The sequence below is a fragment of the Diabrotica undecimpunctata genome, chromosome 6 (assembly GCF_040954645.1).
Source record: "Diabrotica undecimpunctata isolate CICGRU chromosome 6, icDiaUnde3, whole genome shotgun sequence".
Lineage (NCBI taxonomy): Eukaryota > Metazoa > Arthropoda > Insecta > Coleoptera > Chrysomelidae > Diabrotica > Diabrotica undecimpunctata.
The window spans coordinates 147,718,571-147,734,369 of NC_092808.1; the positions used below are offsets into that span (position 1 = coordinate 147,718,571).

General features: G+C 33.1%; 1 protein-coding gene across 3 annotated transcripts in view; it reads left to right on the top strand.

Moving 5' to 3' along the window:
• Positions 1-15,799, top strand: part of LOC140444078 (uncharacterized) — a 95,543-nt gene that overhangs the window by 32,731 nt on the left and 47,013 nt on the right. For 2 of the 3 annotated variants that reach the window (XM_072535713.1, XM_072535712.1), the window contains exons 5-8: positions 450-620; positions 9,187-9,258; positions 12,041-12,136; positions 14,170-14,277. In XM_072535713.1, the coding sequence (XP_072391814.1) occupies positions 450-620; positions 9,187-9,258; positions 12,041-12,136; positions 14,170-14,277 (447 nt within the window). Of the gene's footprint in view, positions 1-449; positions 621-9,186; positions 9,259-12,040; positions 12,137-14,169; positions 14,278-14,443; positions 14,543-15,799 lie in introns of all 3 variants that reach the window. The other variant, XM_072535714.1, reaches the window with a different exon arrangement.

Here is a 15,799-nt window from a genome sequence, read left to right on the forward strand (position 1 = left end):
TGATTCCGAAACAATTCGCTGAAATTGCTTTTTTGTATAAGTTATTTGTTAATAACAATTGCCGGCCCACTTGTAAAAATTTTAAAAAAATACATTTCATCTTGGAAAAATATATAGAATCGAATAAAAAAGGTTTGGTGCATTAGAAATGCAAAAAGAATTTTAGTCGGTTGATGCTCTGCTTATAGGGGTAAACCGCTCGCCTACCTTGGTAGGGAGTTGAAAATTGGAGTCTAAAGATATTCATTGAAAATTGACAAAATCACAAAACATCTAAATGTCTTTCCAATTGTTTATATTATTTATGTTTTAAATAATATTCCAAATTTTAACACAATTATCGTTGTCTAATCATTTAATAATAAAGTTTTTCATAATAAAAATTAGTCTAAATGGACGTATCAAGTATTGCTACATTACTACAGATACATTCTTATTATTATTTTTAGGTTTTTGACAGAAACTGGCATAAAATTCATTTTGGGGTCTCACGAGACTCTGTCATGCTTTACGTGGACTGTCGTAAAATATCACAAGAAGCTTTAGAGCCACGCGGTGCTATCGATATAAACGGGAAGGTATCTCTATCAAAATATGAAAATAGTACAGAAACAGTACCAGTAAGTATTTGCTTGTAAATAGTTAAATGAATATAGTAGAACTCCTTCAGTTGATTATTTGTATAGCCTAATATTTTTTCATTGTACAGAATAATAGAAAACCGATAACAAAATATTTTTGTTAAATAATATGTATTTAAACACTAACAATATCAAGGTATTTTTTCATATTGTGTTAAAATTGTTTAATATGTAAGAAACAACATTAACATTAAGATGACTAACAAAAATGACATAACTACAGATGATGTCAGTATGAATGGAAACTGATCAAACTATAGCAAAGTGAAAGATTGTGGATAGATATACCTACTAGGAAACTAATTGAATCGATACTTGACAATACACAACGGATCATAACTTTCTTACTATAAATAGAATACAACAAAATAACCCTATGCCTTGCAGTGGATATAAACAGTAGATATTTGAGGGGTGTAAAATCAAAGTCGGCAATCTCCCATTTCCATAATTTTGGGAAACCGCGAAAAACTGTAGAAACTAACAAACTTAAATTAAAACAATAAAACTAATGATGATCATATAAAATTTGGTTGTGGTCGGATGTACACAAATAAGTGCTTAAAAATTATTTATTTTCCTTTTTTTTATATTTTAGTTTGGAGATTGCCGTTTTTGTTTGCAATGCTTGGAGATTGACGGATATGAAAATGATCTGTAAGGATATTGCCAGTTTTGAAACTAATAAAACGTTATTGTGCGGGTTAGATAATAAAAATATATTGTGATATTGAAAAATAATACAATATGTAAAAGTAATTTATATGCATATCACTTAAACTAAAATATCCGGAAGTTCAGATATATATTCACAGGTTTCGACAGACTCTAACTTTGAAATATGGTTCTCCAGGTTCTCGTTTCCTTCTTGTTCATAACGTTGAAAAAGCTCTTTATAATAGTTAAGTTGATCAAGTTGGGTCCAGTCTAAACCAAAATGTTTGGTCAAAAGATTTCGCACATCACGCAGTTTTAAATTATTTACTTTGTGAGCATCGGAGATAACTTTTTCTGGATTGATCATGCTAATCTGTTTGCCTTTTCGTGCAATACTGACAAAAGTTCCGAAATCATTTTTGTAATGAAGTTCACCTCGTATTAAAACATTTCCTGTCCTACATCGTTTTAAAATGTACCTTTTACAGTTCTTAAATTGAAAACCCCATACTCCTACTAGTTTAAGAACCTCCTGAACAGCAGACTTCCAATCGTAAACACAGCTTTGCTTCATATCAACGATAGTAGAAGATTCGGAAATAATTTCCTTGTATTCGTTAGGTGCCGTTATTACTTCTCTTTTTCGTAAATTCTTCTCAGTTGGACCGGAAACTCTATTAGATGGTAAGAAAGAGTGGCCAACTACAGGAAAAACTAACTCAAGTAATTTAACATATGGTGGCGCACTCTCGGCTAGCCATTCGCAGCACACAGCAATCATGATCGAGTTTTTATTTTGACCACTGCATCCATCGGCGACCAATCGTATCCTATTTGACATGTTGCCAAAATCAGTGTTATTAAGTCGATGCAAGACTGCAGAGGCAATTTAATTTGATCCTTTGCCAAACATGTCCTCAGTCCAACAGTATGAAAATACATTTTCCTTTGAAAGTGGAGACTGAAGAACCTTCAACAACAGTAAAGTTATAAAAATAAAGCTGCCTTGAATAATAAGCACTCTGATCAGGAACTTTGTGGGGAACCAAATTTTTTTGGCAGTCAAACGACAAAGTGACGAGGCCTTCTCTGTTTTCTTGAAGAAATTGGAAAAATGCTTTGGCTCGAAGTTTGTGAAGCCGTTTTTCAGTCATGAGTATAATTTTAGATTGCTCATTTTTCTCGTGTTTAATGCATTCACTTAGCTCTAAACACTCTAAACAAACGTCTGTTCTTGGGGTTTTAAAGCTCAAATTGTATTTTCTGTTAAATATATAGCGAAAATACGATCTCTTTACAGTATCCGATGGAATTGTCTGAGCAGTGTACATTGAATACAATTTAGAGACGCTGAGTTCAGATGGAAGGTACATTCTTTTCGTCAATGAACGGCAATAATGGGATTCAGTACATTTTAATTGGTTTATAAACTTTTGTACTCCTTCCAACTTGTCCTGATATTTCGCAGATTTTCGATCACCAACTCGGCGTTCAATCGGTATTTGGCCTGTTTCCGTAAATCTTTTTGTTACGTAGGAAAGCCTGTGCTTTTTTATCCCTAGCACAATCAAAAAAGCTGATTGGCACACTGGAATTTTCTCCTTGGATAAAAAATTACGGATGAAACATTTTAAATGGTGCTTCTTTGGAGAATGCTTTTCATTTTTCGGCCGACGCAGACAGTACGATTCACAGTGCAGTATTTCAAAATAAGGGCATCTTGAGTCGCTTTATCTTTGGTCTCACAGAATAGGCTATGAAATTTCTGTATATCAGCAAGCAGCACTTATATGTTTTTGAATTGTGCCCACATGTTGGGTATTCTGGCATATTCTTCGCAGAATATCTACAACTAAAAATAGTTATGAACATAAGTACTGAAGTGGGTTCGAATCTTAACAAATTTAAAAAAAAAATGAAAAAAAAACAAAATTCACAACGGCTTGGAAATGGAATCATAACATTCACAAAAGTACTCACCTTAGACGTTTTGCAACATTTTTCTTCCATTTTTCAGGTTGTCTTATCCGCATCTGTGCCTTTGTTGGTGTGGCAGGAGATGCATTAACTTCCATGATAAAAAATTAATACTTTTTTTGTATGTAAAACTAATTTCTTAGACACAATATAGTTTAGGAAAAGCGCAAAAACAATGTAACGTATCCCAAAACTAAAACAAACTATAATATCACGAGCACGATATTACGGCAAATCTAACCATGTGTTGATCACGTGCGAGCGCTACGTGGTTCTTATTGGCCGAAGAAAAAAAGTGGAGATTGCCGCCTTTGATTTTACACCCCTCATTTATCTATACAGTCCCCTTTATATTTTTAACAATATCTCAGAGATGGCTCTCTGAGCATTGTTTACGCGACAAATTTCCTCCTGTGCTATGAATCAGATGGACACGATTTTGTTACATTTTAGATTTAGGGAGCGCAGTAGCACAGTTTATATGGCCATAGTCTCAAAAGAGAACTCACCATACGATATGCCACTTGTGTTGCGACTTTCTGATGATTTGTCGATTAATTATGGTGTACTAGGGCCGTCCGATAAGTACTTAGCCTATAAAAGAAAAACGAAAATTTTGGAAAATTGGCGATTTATTTCTCAACATAGTCTTCTTTTGGCTCGATACGGTTGACCCAGCGATGCTCCAACTTCTTTAACCCGTATGAGGTTTCCTAGAGGTCTGCAAAATAGGCTTCCGTGGCGGCAATGACCTCTTGTTTCAACTTAAATTTCGTCCCGGCGAATGCCTTTTTCAAGTTTAAAAACAAAAAGAAGTCACACAGGGCCAAATCTAGAGAGTATAGTGGATGAGGCAACAGTTCGTAGCCCAATTCGACCAATTTCGCCATGGTGACCGCGGAGGTCTAGCGGGTCCGTTGTCATGGTAGAAGAACACTTTTTTTTCGCTAAATTGGGTCGTTTTTTCTGCAATTCGGCATCGAATCTGTCTAATAGTTCGGCGTAGTAGAGCCCTGTGACCGTTTTGCCATTCTCTAGGTAGTCGACGTAGATCACCATTTGTGACTACCAGAAAATGGTGGCCATCACCTTTCCGGTCGATAGGAGAAACTTCGCCTCCTTCTGAGCACGTTCACCGGTTTCCACCACTGTTTCGACTGTTTGTTGGTTCCTGGTGTGTAGCAGTGGATTCATGTTTCTTCAATGGTTACGAAGCGACGTAGGAACTCCTTCGGATTACGCTTAAATTGTGTCAAACACTGCTCTGAAACGGTCTCACGGCTAAATTTGTTGTCCGGAGTGAGCAAACGCGGCAATCATCACGCCGACAGCTTTCTCATGCACAAAATTTCACGCAGGATATGACATACTCGGTTTTTTGAGATGTCTACTGTTTCAGCTAACTCGCGTACCTTTAGTCGGCGGTCTGCAAATATGAAATCGTGGATTTTTGTCACGTTATCCTTTGTGGTAGCCGATTTTAAGGCACCTTTAAGGCGGCTAAAAACCGACGTGCAACCACGTTGAAACTCGAAGTACTTATCGAACCGCCTGAGAAGGTATGCATGCATGTGAGTAAGTGTATTTGGCGTGTCTGTGTGTGAGACTGTGTGAGCAGACAATAGGGTACACATTAGAAACCCATCACCACTCCATTCTGAAGTTAAGTGTACACCTGCATATCACGGTGTTTATTATATCTCGGAATAAGTTATGCCTTATGTGCCTGAGGGGTTATATATGTTGTTAATGTAAGATGTTGGCTATTTTAATTCATAATAGGGTATATGAAAGCTCTGTTATAATGCTTGTCTTCTTTGAACCATTATATTCTTGCAATGCGGTATTTAAAAGTATTGCTGGATTCCATAAAGAGCTCGATAGTGCAAGTTGATTTTGTTTATTAGTAACTAGAATTAGTAAACAAAACATTTAGTAAATTCAAGACAATGGCACTTAACAACACAAAAGTGCTCATTAGATTTCATTTTTTTAACATAGGATAAAGAAACCACAATTTTAACACAGAGGGTAGTAAAATTATACCGTTAAAATTTTGCCATTACTCCAGAGTAAAAATTTAACTTTACACCGGTCATAAACACCGAAACATAAGCTTTTAACAACAGCATAATTCATAAACTCCGAATAACTCAAACAGGGGTTAGGATGCTTAATAGAGGACGTAGAATTTTCAACAATAAACTCAGAGATCATATCGTTACGATCGTTTACGAGTGTTAATAACATCTAAAGTAGCTTTTCTAAAGTTTAGAACAAATAAAATGGAATTAAACAAGCAAAAGTTGTCAAAAAACTATAAAAAGTGGTGCCAAGGCCAAGAGAATGTACAACTGCTGTATAAAACCCAAAACTTTGAGAAAGTGCGATAAAAGGAAACAAACACTAAACCATACTGGTGGGACATAGAAATAGAAAAGAATATAAGAAAATAAAATATACAAGAAGTACAAGAAACGGAATCTTGAAAAAAACCATTGAGAAAAAATAGAAGAATAATTACTAGATATAGAACTTTTTGGTGAAGCAGATATCAAGATCACAGATATAAAGTCACAAAGACTGAGATGGTTGGGACACATCCAAAGGATGGAAAACACGAGACTGCCAAAAAGAATGCTAATGGGAGGAATAGGAGAGAAAAGGAAGAAAGGCAGACCGAAAACCAGGTGGAAGAAGGATGTTGAAAAAGACATAGAAAAACTTAAAATACCAAACTGGAAAAATAAAGCAACAAACAGAAAAGAATGGAAAAGAATAATAACCCAAGCCATGGGCCTTCTAGGCCTGGAGAGCTAAATTATATATATGATAGATATCAAGAAAATCATCAAAATAAACCGCATTAGATGGGTGGGCCACGTTATGCGGATCGATGAAAGTGATTCTTCTAAAATAATCATACTAAATCATCATAAACTCAGGTATCTGGACGATGTGCAGAACGATTTAAGAGAGATTGGAGTAAGTTGATGGAGAAGTCAGACACTCGATAAGGGAGGATGGAAGAATGTTTTGGGCTCACGAAGGCCTGTAGCATTAACTGATGATGATGAGACTAGATATCCAAAGGCGGAATAAAACTGCAGCGATATTGTCTGAGCAGTGTGACTTGCTTTCAGTCTATTAGAGGTCAGTTTCATCTCGACTATTGAATGGGGTTATCTATTTGAAACGTTTTTCTAGTTTTTGCTGACTTATTTATTATCTAAACCCTATACCAACTTTTTACTGATATAACAACATAATTTCCTTATAATTTTAAATAGATATAGTTCTATGAAATAGAAGTCAACTATGTTCTGTATTTAATCTATAGGAATATTTTCAAACAGAAGCTAGTATTTAAAAGTAAGACACCTGAAGATAAATTAAAAAGTTCAATAATTTAAAAAAATATATATATATATTGACGAAGAAGATATTTTGCAGGTTTTATCCATTTTTCCCATCATTCGTTTTATTAAAAAATAAATGTAAATTATTTGTGTATATTGTATATGCTTAAGTTATTATTTTAACTCTTTTTTAACATGTTTTAACACTGTATTTTGTTTTATTCTAACAGATTACTATTCCGGTAAGTATTTAATATTTATTATTTGTTTTTAAATAATAATATCACAGTCAATGTTTCCTTTTTCCATCCTGCTATCTCTTTATTGCATGCGTACCAATTTGTGTTCCTATTACTTTATGCTTCATCTAAAGTTGTCTAAAATTATTCCTTTTTTATACACTCTTAAATATTTAATAATAATTACAGTTTAATATATTTTAATATAATTTCCTTCTTCTTTTTCTTCTTCTTAGCCTTCTGTCGTCCATGTTTGGACATAGGCCTCTCTCTACTCCTTCCATCGGTCTCTATCCTGAGCAACATATTTCCAATTTGTTCCGGCTATTCTTTTAATGTCATCAACCCATCTCATCTGTGGCCTTCCTCTTGGTCGTTTACTTTCGTAAGGTCTCCAATGTTGTATTGTAGTATTCCAACGTTGGTCTTTTTGTCTAGCAGTGTGGCCCGCGAAGCTCCATTTAAGTTTGGCAATTTTTGTTGTTATGTCCTCGACTTTTGTTTTGGATCTTACCCAGTCGTTCCTCTTTTTATCTGACAGTCGTATACCTAACATTGCTCTTTCCATTGTTCTTTCCATATAATTTCCTGTAGTCGGAAAATCCTTTTAAAGTTGCTGCGCGTCATTAAAACGAGGCCACCTAGAATTTTATAAGAATTTTTCAATAATTTTAAGTTTATGCAATTTATTCTATTGTAGGTAAATAAACTCCCAGAATGCAAAAACACTTTTAGGTACCGCCAGTGGGTGCCGACAGGTCAATTAAGGGTAATAAGTTCGCAAAATTGATATCAGTTTTAGAACTTCGGAGAAAGCACGTGTTGTTTGTACGTTGTTTTTCTTGGAATATGGCTGTTCTGTTTTTCAAAAATCTTTCATTGGTGTACATTTGTTCAAAGAGTAAACTTGTGCAATTTTTAAATTTAAAACTATGGCTGAGAGATTTGCTATCGAATGAGTCAAAGAGAAGTGGCCAGAGAGCTTGGAATCAGTCGTTGTATGGTCCAAAAAACGTACTACCGATTCGTAGAGACTGAATATCACGAACCACGACCATGATCAGCCGCCAGAAGACTCACAACGGCCAGAGAAGATTGTTCTTTACAACGCACTTCTTTGCAAAGCAGTTCTTAACGGCCAGAGCAATCCAAAACCGTTTTTAAAATGTTCAAGTGAGAAGAAGGTTGAATGAATTTGTTCTAAAGCAACCAGACCTTTGTTAACAGCAACACATCGACAACGTCAGCTTGATTTGTACAAAATTATTTCAATTTTGTACTTGTCGTACTCGTCTCTAAACGCGGCCGCAGTATCCAGTAATTCACTTTAAAGTACTAAGAAATTCACTAAGAAAGTTAATTCGGCACATGCCACAACACCAATTTCGCTTCAGAACAAGGGTTGGAACTTTCAGTCCAGTAAAAAGACCTTTTATGAAGGCATCTCGCGGATTCTTGATCGTTGTGTTCCTCCATTCCATTTTTACTGAATCACCCACGTTAGTCCAAGACTCATCGGTATAAACAAGAATTAAATTATCCTTCTTCCTCAATGTTTTTATTTGTCTCAGATTCTCAGGTACTTGTATCTCCAGGATATATAGTGCTTGTCTTAACAAGTTCACCTTAAGTGGCCATAGCATTTACGGTTGCGTGCTGATGTTTATGTATTTCGTTTTGTTTGAGTGTATCGTAAGATCTGTTACTTCTTTTAGCGTAATATTCGTACATCAATTTCCTTTCTTCTAGTGATAACGATATTATCAGCGCAGCCAAGAAGTTGCACATAATTTTTATATAATAGTTATGGTTGTGATCTCTGACGTGTATATTACTTTCTCGAATGCTATATGAAACAGTATTCACGAAACCGTCACTCTGGTGATGGTTTTGAAGGGATATTTTTAATAAAATTACCAACTGCACATTGTGTATATGTAAATAATTCATTTTTATTCTAACACTTAGTAATTACCAATTTTGTAGAGCTTGTACAACTGATTTTTTTCACTTCCAGCGTGCTTGAATTATACAAAATCCTTCCAATTAGTATTTTAATATTTATATGTTTAAGACTTTATTAATTCACAAAAGTGTTCAGTTTCAGCATTTATTTTACTGCTTTTTTATTAAGATCTTAAAGAGCGTATTTTCTACACCAAAATCCTAAATCTAGTCTTACTAATCCTTATTAATCTGAAGAACGATCAAAAATCTACGAAAATGTAAATAAAACTCGGAAAATCGTTAAAATCAAGAAATTATAATCCACTATCATACCTGAATTGACAACTAATTAATTTTATTTTTTAGATTGATCTTCAATGGATGGTAATGAGTTGTGATCCCACCAGACCTGTAAGGGAACATTGTACGGAACTCCCTGTAAGTACCACATATTTTATCAATTGATTGATATTTTTATAGGCAGATAACCAGAACGCTGCAATCTTTTCAACTCAGACTATTAAAATGTTTTCTAGCTTTTAGCAGGCTTTCTAAAATAGTACTAGACTACCGAAGTGTTGTATCTTTTGTTAAATTATACATTTATAATCTGTAAATAAGCCAAAAAAGGAGAAATGCGGTAGGTAGACGACGAATCTCATGGCTGAAAAATTTGGGACAGTGAACTGGTAAAACATCATTTGGACTAAACAACAATATAGAACAAAAAAAGGAAGAAATTATCCCAAACCACAATATTTCAATTGAGTTTTTAGCTTTCTTTGTTTAAAGAATTAATTTTTCAAAACAATACTTTTTGTTTTTCAACTTTTAAATTAGATGTACACATAATAGGCGAGCGGTTTACCCAGCAGAGCATCAACCGACTAAAATTCTTTTTGCATTTCTAATTCACCAAACCTTTTTTATTCGATTCTATATATTTTTCCAAGATGAAACGTTTTTTTTTTTAATTTTTACAAGTGGGCCGGCAATTGTTATTAACAAATAACTTATACAAAAAAGCAATTTCACGTAATTGTTTCGGAATCAATTTTTTTAGGTGTATCTCATCAAAATAAACACTTTTTCTTTCCTGATAATTTTTCGAAAAATGCTTCCTTTTCGAGTTCTTTGCATTTTTTTGTTGAAAAAATGCCGTAATTAGTGATTTTTGGGATTTTTTTTTTCTAAAAAACTACTAAATGAATTGCAATTTTACAAATAGCTTTATAATCTTTAAACCGTTAAGTACAAGTTAGAATATTTTGACAAGGATAAATGGTTTCTATCTCGCTAAAAACGTGGACCCAAATATTTCGAATATGCCTTTCGAGAGTATCCCGCTAAGCGTGTACAGCGGTTGAGGTGCTGTAGGCACTAAAAAAATGCATCTAATGAAAAATTACCACCTTCGAAACCAGCATTATTACAACATTACTTAAGAGCAAAGTGGCAAATAAATGAATGGATTCAAGCAAAAAACAATATTATTTCATCTCTTGATCCATTAACCCATGGTTGGACAATGGAAAATAATTGTTTCGATTTTAATTATTTTGAAGGCGAAACTAGTTTAGATATGTTACAAAAGTATTTCTGCTCATGTACCGGAAAATATTCTACGAAAAATTGTAATTGTATTTCCTATAATTAGAATGCTGCGCAGTATGTGCATGTACACCAGAGAATTGTAAAAATGTTAAAGACGACTCTATTGAAGACAATGAAATCAGCTTATTAGATGGAAATCCTGTTGCTGTTGACGAAAATTTTCAAATTATTGACAATGAAAACGATGTATAATTAATATTATATTTTAATTTTATTATATTTTTCAATGAAAATTAATTATATATTGCTTAATGTATTTCACTGTAATAAAACATTCAATAATATAGTCACCACGTATATTAAAAGAAAAATTACATTATTATAGCATTGTAAAAAAATAATTTTAATTGTTTTAATTATAATATGTCTATATAAAAATAATTAGAAATATCTTTTTTTTTAATAAATTGTACGTAATATTTGTATTGAATTAATTTTTTAAATTTAAACAAATATTTCTACGTGCCGCACGCCTGTATCGCCGCAACCGCTGTACACACTTAGCGGTAGACTGCTCGAAAGGCATATTCGAAATATTCGGGTCCACGTTTTTAGCAAGATAGAAAAAAATTATCCTTGTCAAAATATTCTAACTTGTACTCGACGGTTTAAAGATTATAAAGCTATTTGTAAAATTGCAATTCATTTAGTAGTTTTTTAGAAAAAAAATCCCAAAAATCACAAATTAAGGCATTTTTTCAACAAAAAAATGCAAATAACTCGAAAAGGAAGAATTTTTCGAAAAATTATCAAGGGAGAAAAAGTGTTTATTTTGATGAGATACACCTAAAAAAAATTAATTCCAAAGCAATTCAGTGAAATTGCTTTTTTGTATTAGTTATTTGTTAATAACTAATAATTGCCGGCCCACTTGTAAATATTTTAAAAAAATACATTTCATCTTGGAAAAATATATAGAATCGAATAAAAAACGTTTGGTGCATTAGAAATGCAAAAAGAATTTTAGTCGGTATATTCTGTTTGTAAGCGTCTTTTGAGGGGTAAACCGCTCGCCTATTATAAATAGCAACATTGCCCCGTCGCCAATAATTTGTCATTATACAGTGGTTGTTTAAAGCAATAAGATCGTAACTTAAAGTTTTTGTGAGAGATTAATATACTGTTCAGCCGTAAAAGGTCAAATATGTAAATCATTTCTGTAGGACATAAAGAATTATTTCTCTTTATTAGGAATTACTTTTATTTTCAATAAGAGTAGATTTTTTGGTTTATCTTTTTAAAGTTCTGTTCACATTAGTAAAAATCGATACAAATGCACCGCCTTATAAAGGTCAGTATACTTTTATCGAGTTTATTTTATAAGAAATGAACCGGATATACGTAAGGAAAACGACGGACGGAGATGCATATCCTATGCGTTGTTATATGTATGTTACTAAATAAATGGTTTTCTCGTTTTCTGCTTCGGAGTGAGTCTAGGTGCCGAGGAGCTCGGTGAAATTACCGCGTATGAGGCAAAGTTGCTGGTTTTAGCACTTCATGTAGTTTGCAATATCTAATCAAAAACCTAACGTATTGTATCTATATGTACTTGATGTAAAAAATGTTGTATATGTAATTTTGTAAAGTATTGTATTGATTTCAGAAGCCTTCAGTTATTCCAATACCAACGCCACCAAAACCATATCCAAAGTGTGACGTGGTTTGTCCAAGAGGACCACCAGGCTATAATGGAACAGACGTAAGATAAAATTACTATTTTTAAATGAATATTTCTATTTCTTATTATATCGAACTAGTACAACTGAATCATAAGTAAATTAAATTAATTGACAAATAAAATATACTATAACAATAATTGTGAGGAACGAAGTAGACGACGCCATGAGTAAGAGAGGCCTAAACGATGGAGAATGGGACAACAGAGAGAGATGGAAACGGTTGAGCGAGGGAAGGCAGTGAAAACTGTAGAATCCCTAAATATATATACAATAATTGTGAAATTAGTTACAGTAATTAGTACAGTAAGAATTTGGGTGAAGCGTTATTTTATAAAATAAAACCAAAATTAAAATATATTAAATAAAGAAGAAAAAAACTAAATGATATTTCAAAAACTCCAAAAAGCTCAAGATGAAGCAGTGAAGAGTTTATACAAATAATGGCCTTTGATATTTGTCTAAAGCTTTTATGTTTTAAACATTTAGGCAAAAATGACAACGCACTCATGCCTTATAGATAATTTACACTATAAAGAAATATACAAAAATTCGTTACTAGATTAGAGGTATTTCAATTTTTAGCGGATTGTTCAGAAATATATTTTTTCTGTTTTCTGTCATACAAGTTAGATAATGCTTATCTATATTCAGCAACTATATAACACTATTTGATTATGGCCGAAGCACAAACTTCTAGACAATCCAATGGTGATCATGGACTTGAAGCCAAGAGAAGATAAATTGTACTTAAATCACGAAGACCACCAGGTCGTTAATAAGCGAAAACAAAACAAATGCACTAAGACCAAATAGAAACAGCGATCCTGTTTATCGTTATAAATTCGCAATCTACGTATATAAAGTAACAAATAGATCAGTGACTAGCTGTATCTCTTACTTAGAAGGAGTAGTAATTGAAGACAATCTTGCAAAAAAAATAATCCATGAACAAGATATTACAATAGTAATGGGGAACTTTATTTCTAAGATTTAATTCTAAGTTTATTGGAAAAAATATGTCAAAGTAAAAATCTTATAATTGTGCACATAAGAGGAAGATTGTCAACTTGAAAATCGCTTTCAGATACCAAAGATCAAAGAGTGAATCCAATGTGATTAAAAATAATTAAAAGGCAACCAAATAAAAGAAATAGAGATACATCAAAATTAAAACAACAACTTAATACAAATCTGAATGAAGTATTCAAGTAATCCAATATACCAATAGCACTAATTAAGGCAAGGAAAGATAAGCAAAAAGATAACCAGAAAAGATAAAAACTGAATGAAGTGTATGACTTAGTCTTTTTAACTGATGAAATCTTAACTTTTACGGAAGAGGGAAAATACTTTAAGGGAAAAATAAAATATAAAGGTCTGGAAAGAAAAATAACAGTAGGGATAAAACTAGAACAGTGAGAAATTTTAAAGATTTAAGCCATATTACCAGAGGAGAAGTAAGAAAAACTAGGACTCATTATAATAGGAAAGATCAAGTAAATCATAGACCGAAGAATGATATAGATATGTTCTAACTGAAAAATCTAGGTGAGTGGTATAACTGAAGCTTAGTAGACCTTTTCAGAGCAGCTATCAATAGGATTTGGATAGCTATGATGGTAGCCAAACTCCTGATGGAAGCAAAAAAAGAAAAAAATTTGGTTATTACGGATATGCAATATCTAGATTCGTAAATTACCACCCTCCGTTTGTTTAAACATATACTTTTAACCATTAACCACAAAACTGATAACCACCAAGAAAAGAAAAATGCTACATTATTCATATATTCGTATATTTAAAAATATACCTTTACTAATAAATAATTGAAGGCAATATTCGATGTTGAGAAATCTTATAGGTTCCATATAAGATCCAAATTAAGAAAAAATGCTGAAGAAAAAAAAAGAATTATGCAATTTAAGAATCGAAATATAAAAAAATGAATTTCTACAATTGGAAAAGAAATGCTTTCATTTGTTGCATAATAATAATATCATATTATTTTATTATTTTTATTAATTGTTTTTCTTTTTACCATAAATATACATAGGGCCTACCTGGTCGAGAAGGCCCCATAGGAGAACCGGGACTACCAGGACGAAGAGGTCTTCCAGGTCCTAGAGGTGTAGGCGGCCTACCCGGCAGGCCAGGTTACCCAGTACGTCTAACCAACTGCAGTTGCTTTTAATAACAGTTAACTTGTTTAAACCAAATAATGAACCACTGGCGCTAGCGGAAATGATGGATTTGGTGCACTATATTAACATTGGTGTCTATTAATGTTGTTGAATACTAATAAATACTAATTTACTAACTGTTATTAGGGATTGCCTGGACCTAGGGGTCCTATAGGTCCAATTGGTGAACCAGGATCACCGGGACGTCAAGGATTCCCGGGTATAAATGGAACTAACGGTAACCCAGTACGTTTGAAATTTATTTACATAATAATCATAATTTTTTTTATTGTTACATTGCATGTTTACAATCTACTTTATACACAGAGTAATAAGTAAATAGTCTGTAAGTAAATTAACGTGAGTTAGGTACCGTCCAGACGGTTCTCTAAGTATTATTGCGGTAGGTCTTCTGGCCAACCCCTCTCAATCTTCTTTCGGCAAGTGGTTGGGTGAATAAATTATTTATCAGTTCGTTGTTGTGATCAGTGGTGCGATTTTTATATTTTATTGAGTGATTCTTTATTATGTCCTTAAGTAATGAGATGTCTAGAAAATTGTGAAGTGTTTGGTTAGATACATACCATGGAACTTTACTTATCATGCGGAGTATTTTGGATTGGAATGTTTGAAGTATCTTCATATTTGACAGTTTACTACAGCCCCATAGTTCTATTCCATATGCCCAAACTGATATAAGTATAGCTTTGTACAGAAGCAATTTATTTTCAAGAGATAACTGAGAATTTTTGTTAAATAGCCAGTTCATAGATCTAGTTGTTTCCGTTTAGTTTTAATGTGCGTTGTCCATCTAAGTTTTTCATCCAGATGCAATCCCAAGTATTTGATAACTGGTTTTGTAGGAATGGGAGTATTATTAATATAAACTTGTGGACATCTGTAGTTTCTTGTTATAAAAGGAATTTGTACTAATTTGCTAACATTAACACTGATCTTTTATCGTTTAAGCCAGTGTTGTAATTATTGGTCTAAATGATTTTATACTTTTTGCGATGTACATTTGGGTCGATATCCACTGCCAATATTCCCGTGTCATCATAATTATAATGGAGATTGTTAAGAAAGATAAAACAAAAAAATAATTAAAAGTTTAAGCCAGTCTGTAAGGATAAAGGTTAACTATTTACCTGTTAACAAAGGAATTAGTTTTTCCTTCGGCTTGAATTAGGCGGTGTGGAAATGTTCGAAACATCTTTCAGTCCTATAAAGAGGGCAGAACCGCGTCTCAGCCACTGTTATGAAAGATTCCTCCTACGGGGGGATCCTTCTCCTCTCTTTCATCCATCTAGAGTGCCAATCCATAGTTAGCATCTTCACATTCCGATTAGTCCATTGATACCCGTGTTGGCAGTCTCCACACTATTAAAAATCCAATATAGCGATGTTACGAATTATAATTTTCACAACATTAAAAGGTAATAGTTTAAAAAGTAATAGTGGCACACATACTTTTTTCAAAGAGACAGTGGCACTCTTTCTAAA